We start from the raw sequence: 16,018 nt of genomic DNA, 5'->3' as shown, positions 1-16,018 counted from the left end.
CACCACATCTAAACAGCTCTTAAGCACATCCAGGGACAGCGACTCGACCACCTCCCTGGGGAGCCTATTCCAGTGCTTAACTAACCTTTCTGTAAAGAAGTGTTTCCTAACGTCCAATCTAAACTTACCTAGGCACAACTTGAGGCCATTTCCCCTCGTCCTGTCACTTGTCATCAATTTATTGTATAGAATCTTCCAAAACTGTACAGAGCAAATGTATGTTCCCACACATATTCCCCAGGCTATCAGTATTTTAAATGCATGCATTAATATTTAAAATGTAAAGGGCATTTGTTCTTTCAGTATAAAAATGACACTTATTTAAATTTCACCGTTATTGCTTACAACAGGCGATGGGAACACTTTGCTCTGTGTTCTGAACCAGTATGTCCACTAGGTGGTGGTGTGGTCAACATAAATTTGCTAAGTAGCGTTATAGGTGACTCACTTAAAACCATTAAATAATTTGTGCCCCAACTGTAATACTCCTACCTATCGATTACGGTGTATTTTCCTTTATGGCTGAAGGCTTTTTCCTAATGATTAAATACACTAAATTTAAAAATTAAGAAAAAGAAAGGTTCAACCTCAGTTCCAATTAAGGTAGGACGGATGTACAGGCTGGCTGAAGTGGAGTAGGGTACCCACTCCTTTTCCACTTCCACAAGTTTCCGGATGCACTCTAACAGCTCATTCTGGTCAAAACACTGGGAATGAAAAGCAAAAGGAAAAAAATCTAATTGAGAAATACAACCTGAACACTGTTGTCTTGATAGATTTGTATGTTGAACATTTCATCAGCCCATAGGATTACAATACCTTCCTTGAATTAATTTCTTACAAGATTTAAGATACCACTATCTCCGACTTTGTTCCTTTTTATACACTATCCTTAATGCTCTCCTGCTACTACAATGCATACTCCTGAGGTAGAAAAAAGTAGCCATTGATACTTCTTGCCTTCAAAGCACATGGAGAAAACTCCCTGTGTACTCAACTCCTTCACTTCCCAAGGAGCGCTGTGTGCTCCAGAACTCTCTCTTCTGCAAAGACCAGAAGAATCCCTTGGGTTATGGCTCCAGTGAGCACACTAAGACTCCCAGACTTACTACAAAGCAAGTAAGTGCAGGAGGAAATTAACTGGCCAATATACAACTTCTAAAAGCGGCATCAAGTTCCAGCATGAACAAAATAGAAGGCACTCAGATGTGAAAGGATTTAATTGACATAAAAAGAAAAGTAACCACAGCTGTGACAGCAACTTAATCAGAGGTATGCGTGCAAGTACATGCAGAACAATGGTCATCCCTCAGAAGATAAGACTTTATGTATCTGAGGCACAACGGAGAAAGGAAAACACTGTTTTAATAGAAAATATAATTTCAAACCATTCACTCAATAGGGTCTCATCAAGTTAACTGAACTATTCAAGAGTTAGTATGGTTCATAAGTGTTACGATACCATAAAATTGAGGAGATCTGCACTCTGAAAATGAAAATATGCTCTGACTTAAGGAGAATAAAATGCCTTAGCTACGTACTGGTAGAGTCATTCGCCTTGCTGATCGTGCCATCCTTTCCATATTGAGGCCTGGCCGGAACAGGCGGATTTTGCCATCCACTCCACGGTAGGCCTTCAATCCTTCAAACAACTATGAAGCCAAAAAGGAGAGAAAAGAAATCAAATAGTAATTGAGGCATGCTATCCCATGATGACCTAAGTAAAAGTAGGACATGTATTTTGCAAACAAAAGAACTTCACTTTCCTGCTCACAGAACTCAAAGCATAAATGCTAACCTTTTAATCTTTGCAACACGCTCCTTAGAAGTAGCACTACGATGTTTCTATCAAAAAGATGACCTATCCATGCTTCTCATATATTTTCCTTTCAGGGAATTTACTGATAGCCTCATAATTTGGTTATCACCATTAAAATTTGTAGCATGTGTTTGACTTAACTATGCCCTCAGATCTTGACTGATATCTAAGGTTCTGTTGCAGTTCTTAGTGCAGCTGTAGCAAAATCTTGGTCACTCATTTCCCCCACATGTCCACACGCTGTAGAAGGGGGTTTAGTTAGCATGTGAGATAGGTGCACCAGCTTTGTACTAGAGGAAGAATGCAGGTGAATGTTTTTTCTTTTCTCTACTTTAAAGGAAACTTAACTTTGTCATAATCACCCCATCAAACTGCAGAATGTAGATGGTTAGCGCTGACAATCAGTTCACCAGAAACTCCTCCCAAAAATGCCCTCCTAGCAGAATACTCTACAGTGTATCCAAGCAACAGCAAAAGCACCCAAATGCCCACAGAATATCCAGAGTTATCTGCAGTTATAGACTGATAATTTTCAGTTATAGTTATAGGTAGATCACCTATATATTACATAATTTCACATCAATACATAATTTTACATAAGTACTACTTAGATTAAGTATTAAGGGGTCATTCAAGGTTATAGACTTTAGATTTTTAGAGCTTATTTTCTGAAGCATTTCCTTGAATGGTAATTTTCACTCTAAGTTCCATAAATTCAATTGTATCACGTCTTCTGTTTCCTAAAAAATGGCTGGAAATGCATTCTGTGTGGTTGTTAGAACACACATGCAGATTTCTGAACCTGGAACAAGAGTTCTATATCTGTGTGTAAGTACTTTTATTACAACAATCATGGCTTCGTTATTACCAAATTCTACAACATTTTCCCATAAGGACCAATTCAAATGCGGTGTTCAGAATGCTTTTGTATGGTCCCTTGATATGATACCTTGGTATGATACCTTGATATGATTTTTATTGCATCATTCGCTAATACCACATTTCCGTAATGCTACAAGTTCTTATCACAGAACAGTTGTTTCCCCCCACCCTTCTCCCAAAGACATTTATAGAACTTTTAATGAAAGGGAAAAGGAAGGAATGTTTCTACTAAGGTCTGATCAATGGTTTGAGAGAAATAAGTATGACTTCATTACTGAAACACAAAGTCTTCTCAAGCTGTTAAATCTTTTGTTCCAAAAAGTTTTAACCTTCCAGAGCTCAGCAAAACCTCTCACTCATTACAAAGGGAGACAGTGATGTGTTCCAGAAATGCCCAACTTGAATAAAAGCAACTGTTATTGTTGCCTGATGATTAGTTACTACAGTAGTGTGCAAACAACACTGTCTGACAGCTGTACATCACAGGAGCTGGATCTGAAATTCAGCAGATCCAGTCTATCACACTGCATCATGGAGGGCAAGGAAAAAGGGGAGGGAATGCCAAATTCATCATTTTTACTATACCCACTGCGTATTCATTGAGCCACAGCATTGGCACCAGATTCTCCTCTGTCTGTCCTCTTGTCTAGAGGAAACGTGATGCAGTAAGGGTAAAAGAATAAAAAAATGGAAAAAAATAAGAGCATATTCATATTAGCAATGATTTCAAACTGGGCCAGAGGCCAAGCATTAAAGTAATATGCTACTAAGAGTGAAATATAGGTCTGGGACTCCAGCGTGGTTTCTTGCTCCTTGGGCAGATCAAGAGCTGCAGTATTAAATACAAGGGCCTATTATAATTGACACAGGACTTTTGGAGGCTTGGTGACTAGGTGGGAAAAAACAGCAAACACAAAAAATGGTGAAGGTAGGAGCTCAAGGACAAGAAGGGGAATACTCGATCCTTCCCTTTCATTAGTGGTTTAAAATAAATTAAAAAAAAAAAAAAAAAGAGAAAATAATAAAGATGCATAAGCACCTCCACTAACATCAGTGGAGAGACTCCCACCTACCCATAGGTGGGAGGAAAAGCAGGCTTCCATTTCTGATCTACACTCACAAGTAGTTCAGTGCATACTAGCAAGGCTCTCACATAGATGTGAGTATAGCTGAAGCTGCTCTGGAGACACAAAAGGCAGCCTTAGACAGTAAGCAGTAAACTATTAACCACGCTGGTTTCCGACTTAACATTTCATTTTTCGAAGTTCCTTGTTGAATATTTGTTGAATATTTTCTGCTCGGATATACCTGGATATGCTGAATGTCTCAGACCTTGTCTGGAGCTCTCCAGACCTGTTTGGAAACAAGCATGTGTCTAGACTATCCCGCAATCCAAGCCATGAACTTTCAAAACAGCTTAACATAAGTTTCACATTCAGTCTCCAAATTAAAGCTTTGCTTAGAATCTCACACAGTTTTATCCAGGACTTCACTAAGTTACATCAATGACAGCAGCTAGACCAATCCTCTGTCAGTGAGGTAAAATGCCTTGTCAAATGAATTTGACACCATACAAGAAAGGGCTCACATTCCAGTAGGCTATGAAGTTAAGTGAGCTGGAATCCATACACCAGAGCCAAATGTGAGTTTTATAAACATAAACATAATCCTGTCATAAATAAAGGAAATATTCTGGAAGGACATTAGCTAACAGCTCGAATTGTACCTGGATACTAAAGCATTAACTGCCCCTGTACTACAAAGCTAAGGTTTCAGAAGCTAATGAAACAAAATAGAGGTTTCCAAAAGGACTCGGTACTTACTTCAGTAGCATAATGCAGAGACGAACAGGCTGGATGCAAGGAGAGGTTCTGAAGAGGTCTAATACAAGGCTTCTCCCATCCTGAAGCTGAGGACCATTCAATTGTCAGCATATTATCAGTGAACACAGTTCCAAATACCAAACCACTGGTGTCTGGTTTTTCCTTGAAAGTCGTAGCTGGGGTGATAATCAAGTCAGAAGCCTGGAGGAACATGAAACCAAAATGTATACAAAACAATGAAATCAGACTTAAAAATGAACCCACATCAGTGAACATGGATGAATAAAGTATTTCATTTGCAAATATATTAAATGACAGAACTGTTAAGGGTGGCTACCACTAGGTAACTTGTAAAGCATTTCTGTGTATATACATGTAGAGTGCTGCTTAGACTAGATGGTATTATCACAGTCTGAAGCACCCTCAAGCAGAGGAAGCGGTACAAGGTGGGAAAAAAACAACAAAACACACAAACAAATAGAAAATTACCAGGTGAAAATTTCTATGGCAATTAGATTATCAAATCTACAGAAGTTCCAGAAGCTCCCATTTGATGTATCACAAAACACAAGCAGACCATCAGAACTTAATCCCCCTCATAAGCAGGCATGTTACATGGATTTTTCTCTAATGCTTAAAACCAGTGTGAGATCTGAGTCAGCAGATTAATTGGATCATGCTAGCTTGTTTGTCACATTTGTATTTTACTGTGTCTCCTGGTGGGGAGACAGGTAATGTTCTTTATAGAAGCTTGGATGGTGTTAGTCACTGTAAAGAACAACGGGAAGAAGGAAAGCAAGATCTCTGTCAAGCCACTCCCCCTCATACACATAGAGGGGTAAAACAATTGGAAACAGCTATGAAGTTTTTTTTATTGCTATCATTCAGTACCTGAAAGGTGTTTGCAGCAAGAGCGGGGTTGGTCTCTTCTCACTGGTAACAGGTGACAGGATGGGGGGAAATGGCCTCAAGTTGTGCCAGGGTGAGTTTAGGTTGGATATCAGAACAAACTTCCCTACAGAATGGGTTGTTAAGCACAGGAATAGGCTTCCCAGGGAGGTGGTTGAGTCACCAACCCTGGATGTGTTTAAAAATCATTTGGATGTGGTGCTCAGGGACATGATTTAGCAGAGTTTGTTAGGGTAGTATGGTTTGGTCCTGTTTGGACTCGATGATTTTTGAATCTTTTCCAACCTGAGCGATTCTATGATTCTATAACTCTAAGAAGTGCAAAGAGCTTGATCCGCTTTCTCCCTTCTCATTTCTACAGTATCTAAACATTCAAGCTGTTCCAGTCAGAGAGCAAGGAAGAATTCAAGAAACAATCCCATTTGAAGCTCCATTTTCTTTCCTATCATGACTCAGGAAGCACTGCAGACCTCCACAAGAAACTATTCTTCTGTGCTCGTACAGAATAGACTAGAATGTAAGAACACCAGATTCTTGTTCAAGTACTTGCACGAGCACTAGAACAGAGGGTCTGCCAGAGATACCACTAACTTTGGCTTTTCAGACCCAGCACACACATTTTACAAAACACAAAAGATTAGTCTCAAGCTTTTGATAAAGAGCACACACACATTTGTCTCTGTAAATAACCTGATTTTCAAGGTCTTTAATGAACAGCGGCCTGTTTCATATTGGCAGTATTTGTTGCTGTTGTTTTCCCTAATAGCTTAGATGTGAAATTAACTTAGAGCCGGAGCACATGAGTTTCAAACTATCTCCAATTATAGGTCTTGTCTGGATATTACAGTGCATTAGCCTGGCTGAACTAATACATAAACAGAGGAAACAACAAATACCCTTAAAACTCTTGAGAGTACCCTTTATCCTGCGGATGGTAAATGCTCCAATGGGAAAAGCAGGAAATAATAATGTCTTGAAAATAAAAATGATTGTACCTGACAACCTCTTATTACAGATATCACAGAAGACTGTGAATAAAAATGAAAGCCACAAAGGAGTGCTTGCAGTTTTACACAGCACAATACTGTGTTGAGAAAAAACACTTATGGAGGAGTAGGTTGTTGATGGGGCTTAAGTAAGGACATAGAACACAATTATATCATTGGCTTTATCTCAGGGTAGAGATGCTTGAATCTCGGCTTCTAATGGAATCATACTGCCAGTGGAATTAACAGTACCCCCTGAAGTCAAGGCTCCTGTCTAAGCTCAGGTCATTTTCATTAAAGTGACTATCTTTACACTGAACTGGTTTCAGGATGGGAATTATCATATGCAAGTCTTGACCCTTTACAAACCCCATCCATGTGCAGATTTCTACCACAGTTTATCTCATCCTCATTTGTGGCACCACAACCTTGGAAAGACACTCTGTTGTATGAATGATAATAAAATCATGCCAATAAATCCAAATCAAATCACTGAGGGTAGGAGTGGCTGGAGAGCCCATCCTTAGGGGTATCCCTTCCTCTCACAGTGTAGTCTCAGCCTCTTATCTGAGAAGTGCCTGCTGATACCAACATGACTTCCAGAGCAAAGTTTTAACCAGCCCAAACAGTGAAGATGTATTATGACCTCCTGGAACTGAGGGAGTTGTTATGCCCGTTACTGAACCCTACCTTGCTTACCCTACAGAGATGTCCAGGGTGAGCAATTGTTTATTTCATTCTCCTCCTTCCCAAATGTCATTAGGTGTGGCTGTTTTCACCACACTTAAACTACTACAGAATAAGCAGTATACTGAGGAGCGGTATGTTGAGTATATTGGGGAATTCATTTCATGTACCTCAACTTTTCAAAGCACTATTCTGGGCCAGATATTTCTGTTATTTACTTAAGTACAAACAGACTCAGCTGTAATGAAGCTCACACATTACCTAACCCTAATAGCAAGTTTCAGCAGACATCCTCAAAACATTAACGTACAAACGAGACTGACTGTAATATCTCATGAAACAGGTAACTTCCCTGACCGCTAGTCAAAGTGAATCACTCAAGATCACAAAGCAACTGTAATTATTAATTAGTTATGCTGAGTTTTTAAGCATATCTTAGGAAAGATTAGAGCCTTCTGATGCAGTAACAGATTTGGAAGCGTAGACAAAATTGAGTAACTTGTTTTGGTTTTGCTCTTTCGAATGTGGCTGCAGACATGGAACAGATTTTGAGGAAGAGATTACAAAGAACACAAGGAGTTACTGTAGTGGGGAGAGGCAACAGAGTGTAGCTGGAGGAGCTGAGCAGAACCAGTCTGGGACAAAACAGGATATTTTTGAGGATGTCACCAGAGCTGAGGATGTCATTTTCCTGCCCTTCTGGCTGTTGCATCTTCATCACTGCCTTTGGACCCTTCCCAAGACATGTACCTCTGTTTCAGGAATCCATTCTTCCTGCTGGAAGAGTTACTTTACTTCCTCAACACCTTCTGCCTGTCCACCTTAACATGAGGCTCCCTCTGTGTGGCAGGCTAAGGAGAGGAGGTCTGCACTGCATGGAGAAGCCGTGCTGGGGAAGCAGGCTGGGCTACTAACTATGTGAAGTAACAAGCCACTTTCCCCAGTCTTTGGAATCTGAAATACTCTCTTAGAGTATCTCTTAAAGTTTTTTTTTGGCCTCGCAGACAATAATCCAATGGCTACCTTTAGTCTGAAGCTCATTTAGCTCCTTCTCTACCTGTATGCCAAGGTGCATGTGGCAGAACAGCCAGGTCGTATGGGAAAGTGTCCAGGTGGGTTCTGAATATCTCCAGAGAAGACTCCACAGCCTCTCTGGGTAGCCTGTTCCAATGCTCTGTCACCCTCACAGATATTCTCCCTCGTGTTTAGATGGAGCTTCCCATCTTCCAGTTTGTACCCACTGCCCCTTGTTCTGTCACTGGGCACTAACCCAGCAAGCCTCCTGTGGCAGGGTTCAGGCTAATATAGAAGCACAGGAGTGCTTCCACAGAGCAGCTACTCTGAGCAGCCACAGAAAACAAGAACCTGATCCAGAAGAGTGCTCATCACACGGTCCTATTTTCTGTAGGCTGATGTTATGAGTCATGTTTAACAGCCAGTACTGAACAAACAAGCATAGTTTGTGCCAAGCTATTGCCAAACTTGAGAAATCAGGGATGACATGCCAGCTCCTCCATCAGGGCATCAGACCAGACAGCCGCAGTACTGTGCTATGCAAGTAGGAAGTGGGAAAAGGTCAGAAAGGCTGTGCATCTTTTTAGGGTAACCAGTTATTTTCTCCTCCACTGGGACAAAACAAACACTAACTTATTTGCCCTAAGTCCTGCCTTAGAAACAGAAACACTGAATACTGCCCTAGTGGATGCAACCTCATCTTGCAGTTCTTATTTTGGTCTCATTTGTCTGACTTACTAACTCAGCTCTGTCACTAGCAGACACCACAGCAGCACAATCTACTTAAGCAAAAAACGAGAGATTTCTGAGCTGACCTTGGGCAAGACACTGCCCTTTGCTTTTGTTTATTTTCTCATGTCATCTTCTTTAGAAAAGACTGCTTGTTTTCTGGGGCAGAGACCATCACTTTCTGTACAGAGCTAAGACCAGTATGACTCTGATCACAGTAATAAAGTCTGCAGCAGAAACAATAAGATCAATAATGATCATATTAACTCTAAACAGAGTAAGACAGTTAAATGAATTCTTAGAAATTTATTACTAGTTTACAAGTACAAACAGTAAAATCAGCTATCCTACAATCCTTTTACTGTCATTACTATTTTAAATTTACAGCAGTGCCTGAGGCTTGAAAACGGAAATCATGCCAAGCAGGAAGAAAGTTCTAATTTTCCTGTTATAAAACGGGAGGGAGAGAGAGAAAAAGAGCAAGGAACAAAATATAATAAAGTATATTCTGCAGCCACAAGGAGAATACCCAGAAATTTTTCAACATAAGGCTTCCATGAAACTTCATTTGGGAATACTTGTTAGCACATGTAATTGGACGAGGGCCTGGAAACATTGCATCAGGTTGACAGTACACTGGGTAATAAAAAACAGAACAAGTGACAAACCAAAGGGAGGCAAGGCTCTGAATCACTTGTGAATCAATCATGGAAGCAACCAAAAATATGGCTAGAAGGACTTTGTCTAGCTTCGTCTGGATGCCATCCTCTGCATGGCATGTATCTAAACTACTCATAAAAGATATTTATCAAATATTTTCCAAACCAGAGGATGAGCTTCTGCTGCACCCCTCAAACAACAGGAAGAAAGGGAGAAGGGAACAGCACTTTGTTGACTTCTTTAGCCTTTCCCCTCACCTGGTGGATGTTCCACCTCTGATGCAGGAATGTTTGATTTGCAACAGTAAGCAGGCAGCACAAAAAACTGCCTAGCTCTAGTGAGGTGATAGATATGTGATTGGAATTTACTTAAACTCTTGCCTTGAAGGATGAAAAGGGCATGCAGTGCAGCTCAAAATGCAATCTGAAGATCCCACAATGCACCAGAAGTTAAATAAAAGTGCAGGAAAGCTACAGTCAGGCTAGCTTGTAGATAAAGCACAGGAAAAAACAGGCTTGCCCTACAAAACACACATGCACATGCATACAGCACAATTGATTTCAATGGCACTAATTACATTTTGAATTTTTCCTTATTTACTTGAATGTTGCCCTGCCCCTTGATCTGATCCAAAGGTCATTTAAGCTAATCAAGGGTATTTCCTCCATCTTTACAGAAGTTTGTAAGGGAGGCAAAACTACCTGAATCTTCACAGCCTCACCCATTTCTATTCCTTTGGGTAACTTAAATAGATTAGTAATCATTTCTTGCTTTATTTTTCATTGCTGTTTGTGCATTGTGGGTTTTGTTACAGTCTTTGTCCCTTGCTCATTAGTTTGTTCTCCATTGATATAAGTTTCAGAAGTCAACTATTTTTAAAGAAAGATGAAAAGAAGGAATTTCTGCAGATCGTAAGGAAATCTTCTGCTTGATATTAAGGTAACCTTAAAGAAAAGGTGTATTTCATTTTAACTGTCTCTATCTCCTTGACTCCACTATTTTCGGATCTACTAAGAACAGTCATCTAGTATCTCGTTTTTCAAAGAATTGCATAAAACATTTTAAATTTGACTGGTACCTAGAAAGTAAACCACAACGTTGGACCATTAAACTAAGTAACAAAAATGAGACAGTGATGTGCTATTACATTGTGGTCATGTTAACTATTACTGTTTACTAATAGTTGTCGGCTGGGAGGAAGTATGAGCAGGCTTTAATGCAGCCTAGACTGAAAGACCACTTGCTGCAGCTCACTGCTACTGCTGGTCAGCTTAGTTACATAAAAATCCTCTCTGGCGCTTACAGCACTTCATGTCTGCAATGTAGATATACCACAGCTTTTTGCTCAGAAAGAAGCAATTCCGTATAGAATGATAAGTGAAATCACAGACAGCAATTCCATAATAGCCTGATTCCTTCCACAGGAAGTCCTCTCAGATTCTTATTCGAACACTTCCACAAATAGAAGACTAGGGCCCTTTCCTACTAAAAGAGCACATTAACTACTTACACTATTCACGTTATTTACTATTAGTATATACTGCTTCCTCAAAACCTCTGGCAGTTTGTTTAACATTATTACTGGTGCTGTGCTTCTGCTTGCTTACAACTGCTGTATTTCTGCAGTGTAGCATAAACACAGCGTTCCATTTTTAGAATGTTTGCCTAGAAGAAGGTTTGAGTCTAACACAAGCTGAGGCCTGTGACACATAACTGGAATAGCAAGATCTGTGATATTTCACTAATGGCACCATTTTGTATCGCAGTGCTTTAGATGTTTGAGTAACGCTGCGTGAAAAATACAGAAGTATAATATTTGGTGCACAAAAATTATAGATGCTACTGTTCCTGGGTTCAGGAAATACTGTAATTTCTATTTCACACAAAGAAACTGAAACAAAAAGTGAAATTTGTATTTTTTAATGTATACGCTTGTTATCTTTAATATTTATTTTTATTATTTTTAAGAAGCCTCATTGATGGAAGAAATGAATTGCAAACCTAAATTTCAGACAAAGAAGCTGGAAATATTTGGCCTAATTAAGCTGGCCACTCACAAACATGTTATGTGGACAGCCGAGAATAGAATCATAATCTCACATGCCTAAGTAATGGGCAGTTACAATTAAATCTTCTTACCCTTAGTTTAATAAGATTGCAAACATGCAGGGAGGTGGATTTACGGAATGGAAGCGTTCAGAATTTTCTGCAGAATATCCCAAGCTGAAAAGGAACTACAAGGATTTCCTATGGAATTTCATAAACCTCTTTTGGGAATACAGAATACTTTCAAGATACAGTCTCTTATGCAGAGATTGAAGGAATAATTTTAAAATCTCATTTAACCATCCCTGCTTTCTTCTTTTACTCCAGCTCTCTCATGCTGGCGGACAGAAGTTAAGTTTTATAAATTGCCATAAATTTCACAGCTTGGTCTGCCATGTTTTGCCAGTTCATTCTGTTCAGCACTTTCCTAGAAACAGCTCCTACATATGAGATTAAGATAATGGCCTTGTAGGCCATTAGTTCTTGACAGGTAAATGACAGGGATGATTTCAGAAGCAAGCAGAAAGGCCAACAGTGTCCGATAGAAAAGAAAAACCAAAACCTAAATTCTCTTCCTAATCCCGAGTTCCTGTTTATATGTGTTCAACAATGAAAACATTTAATGTCAGACCTGCTAAAATTTTGCATTTTAAATACAATTCTTCACACCTTAGGAAAAAATAAGTACAGAAGAAGGCACAAACCAAAAGAATTATCTAAGAGCCTTAAAAAATCTTTGAGCTCTTAAGCTTCTACTTAAAAGAAGATAAAGTATCACTTTCTTTGTGCTTTAAGTTAACTGAGCAAAATTGTCCTCTGGCTGTTTTTCCAGCATTTTTCTCTTATCTTTAACTCCTGTTAGTTGTTTGAAGACAATTAGCTTTATTTGCAAATCCTAAAACTTCAGATAATGGGAATATCTGTTTCTCTATTACAGCTCAGAAAACCTATTTAATTTAGCCTGTAGTTATTAGGGGGCCATTACACATCTGAAGACAAATACAGAACTCCTTCATGCCACTGAACCCAAACCAAATAAAGCTGTGCCAGCTGTCAAATGCTGCCATGGAGATGGGGTCCACCAGAGCAAAAGAAACTTAACTGCAGACAGTTGGGAAATCATTCCTCACTTATCACAAGGAAATCCTGGTGAATTATTCTTGCCATTGCTCAGCAGCATTTCTCGGCTACTATGGTGACAAAATCTACTGCTACTACTGGATGACAACAGTCTTGGTTTAGAAAAATCGATCTGCCTTAAAATTACAATCATAATACTGACCAACATTAGTGCATCTTCCACCTGTGCACATAGTCAGTGCTGCCCAGCTATTATCAGCTTCGTGCAATGCTTGTGTGGATGCAGAATGTCAGAAACCGCTTGGTACTCGATCTTCTCTCAGCTGTAGCTGGTTTCCTGCTTAGCAGGTAGAAGTGAAGGATATATATTTGATCATAAATATCCTAAAGAAATTCTGAAGCACGTATGTCCTCTGCTAGGATGCATAAACAAGCATTAAGAAACTGCAGTCTAATAATATTATTACACTCCAATAGTTTCAATCTGACACGTGAAAAAAAGGCAAACGTTATTTCCAGTGATGGAAAACTAAGTCAGCAGATTGAAGATGAAATCAGATGGATCTTTTCTAAACCAATGACCAGGTCACAAACACTAGATGCTACTACAAAACTAAATAGTGCTACAACAACAGATTTGGCACTAGCTGACACATCATTCTAAGAAACAACATATGCCATAATGGGTTTCATCTGATCGGTTAACATTTAAAATGAGGTCTAATGTAGCATTTAAAATGGAAACACGGATCATTAAAAACAATAATAAATAACACAAGAATCAACAACTGCAACACAATGAAAAGCCTCACTGAGTGCCCATATGCTTTGACAGGTAAATAATTCATTGATTTCAGCAGAACATGACAGATTGAGAAGAAGGGAGAGAGGAAGAGAAATGAAAATACATGTACCACGTAAAACTGAGTTATATTTGTTAGCTTTATGCCTGGTCTGCTAACTACAATGCATGTTTGTCTTCAGTCCAAAAACACTGCAGCATTCCCTTGATCCATCCGCTCACTTAAAAACAAGAGAATAAAAGTGCTGGTTCTTCCTAACCTCTTCAAGAAGTGGAACTCTCACAGTGTCCCACTGTTATGCCATTTTATAACGTTTTATTTTATGTTTGTAATCGCTGCATTAGAAAGGAAGGAAGAAACTTTGGCAGAGAAACATTTTTCTTTAGACAACAGCAGCCTTGGAGAGCTGCTTATTCTTTATTTGGCAGCAACATTTTCACAAAAGCTACGTTTTTCTAAGGAAAAAAAGCTTAACTGCTTGGTGTGTCAGAATGGATGGGTCACTCTTCTCCTTTCCAGAATAAAGAATCCTACATGCAATCATATTTGGCAGGAGTTATAGGCACATTTGAGTTTCAGTGGTGTAATCATGGTAGTGAATCATAATAAATAATGAAGTCTAATTAATACAAACATAGGAAATGCTATTGTTAGGGAGGTTTTCCACTGAAATACAGTTTTGAAAATAGGGATATCTTCCTCTGCAAGAGGAAAAAAAAAAGAATGTTTTCAACTCTTTCTAACATACACTGCTTAACAAGAAATGCTGCATAATGCAGTAATATATAATCTAAATCTCAACAGTCCTGTAATATGACTTTATTTACGATGTTAATATATTTCCAGAGGAAGATACAGCCTTTATCTTCAATGCTATTACATTATTTGTCAAGAACGGGAAACAAGGCAGAGAAACAGAATCAGCACGATGTTTTGCACAAAGCCAGCCAAGCTCACAGTCATCCCATGCAAAGGCTATGTGTCTCAATACATGCAGCTGAAGGGCCTGTTACAAGGAACAACTACATCTGTGTTAAGAGTCCTGTAAAAAAAAAAAAAAGTCAACGTACATAAAATGTTAATTGTCAGTCCCTGCCTTCTCTGGAATTACATTTTCATTTTCTTCATATTTCAGAGGTGAAATATACTACAGCTTTAGATCTCTGTGGGAAAAAACTGTCAATGATTTTGGCCATAACCACAGTGAGAAAATAATCTTCATACTCTAAGTTATGAAATACTTAGGACAACAACAGCTAGATCACAGCCTGGGCTCTATCATGTCACAGAAATGCAAGGAATAAATATTAAGATATACATCATCACAGCAATTTTACTCTACCTGCTGTCTTGCATAGTTAGACACCAGCTCATGTCAAACTGGAAGCCATGCAAACATATTAGCATAGCACTGTTCTCAGCCTAACAAGTCCAAGAACTCAGCAGGGATTATTTCAGCTCAGCACTGTCCTGGCTGGCCCATATAGCTTCAGCTTGACACAGACTTGCATCCCACTGGCATGGAGCCTGGGACTGGCTCTGCCTGCAGGGACCGTGCACAAACGCTCGTAGTTACTTGGAGTAGCATGAAGAGCCATTGATTCACACACAGAAACTTCACTTACACATAGTTCATTCCACTGCCACAACTCTTAAGATCAGCAAATCAATCCAGATCCACTCATGAAGTACAGCTACTTCATTCTGCTTTGGCATAGCCAGTATTCCCTGGAAGGTCTGTGCCATTTTGCTTTTAAAGATTAAAAGAACTGATTTGTGACATTGAGACTTCCAGCTAATTTTAAATTGCACCAGGCAGTCAAAACAAGGAAAAACAGAACACAAAATACCTCCTTACAGTATTTCACGTATCAGTTTCCCAAAGAAACAAAAGACATTCCATGACAGTTGCATAAAAAATAATACTATCTTTCCTTTGTAGGGATTGACAACATGAGAGAAAGAAAAGGCAACCACAGATGCTTTTGGGATTATGAATTCAAAATCAGAGCTAACACACAAATTACATTAAGAGAAAGCAAATCAGAATGAGTGCAGAAACACAGCATTGTGTTACTCATACAACATTCTATGCCTTGTGATGATACGGTGAGAAGAATGAATGCACTGAAGAGCTTATCACATTTTGAATCATCAACATGAAGTGCCTTAGAAGCAGCTGTTTCAAGGTACTACTGAACACAAAATGACATACAAGAGCAATACCAGATTTGTGCATTTCTCGGTTCGACAGTCTGAAATATATTCAGTGGTACAGAGGATGGCTACACATTCAGTCAGAGACTTCAGATGATCCTCCTAGAAGTGCTCACAGCGCACAAAACCTTCAAGTACAACTTCTTAGATTACAGTCACAAAACAACAGCCAGTTTATGTATGTATTTTCACATGTGTATGTATATTCATATATGTGAAAGTAGTGAGGAAGATTTCATCCTAGTGGCAGGAAGGAGCTGGGTAGGTAACTCCTGGAGATCTAGTGTTTTCTACAATACAGGAAACTGTAGCATAAATGCTGTTTCCCTCAACATTCTTTATCTGTTCCAACATCACTGGTCA

The 16,018-nt window shown here is 39.2% G+C and overlaps 1 protein-coding gene across 1 annotated transcript in view; it reads right to left on the bottom strand.

Annotated features, from left to right (window-relative positions):
- BCAT1 (branched chain amino acid transaminase 1) overlaps positions 1 to 16,018 on the bottom strand; it is a 60,948-nt gene that overhangs the window by 23,908 nt on the left and 21,022 nt on the right. Inside the window, exons 3-5 of the mRNA XM_072332853.1 lie at positions 4,525 to 4,725; positions 1,542 to 1,652; positions 588 to 707 (exon numbers count right to left, since the gene is read on the bottom strand). Of these exons, the coding sequence (XP_072188954.1) occupies positions 588 to 707; positions 1,542 to 1,652; positions 4,525 to 4,725 (432 nt within the window). The remainder of the gene's footprint in view (positions 1 to 587; positions 708 to 1,541; positions 1,653 to 4,524; positions 4,726 to 16,018) is intronic.

The sequence above is a fragment of the Excalfactoria chinensis genome, chromosome 1, assembly GCF_039878825.1.
Source record: "Excalfactoria chinensis isolate bCotChi1 chromosome 1, bCotChi1.hap2, whole genome shotgun sequence".
NCBI lineage: Eukaryota > Metazoa > Chordata > Aves > Galliformes > Phasianidae > Excalfactoria > Excalfactoria chinensis.
This window is presented reverse-complemented; position numbering and strand designations above follow the sequence as displayed.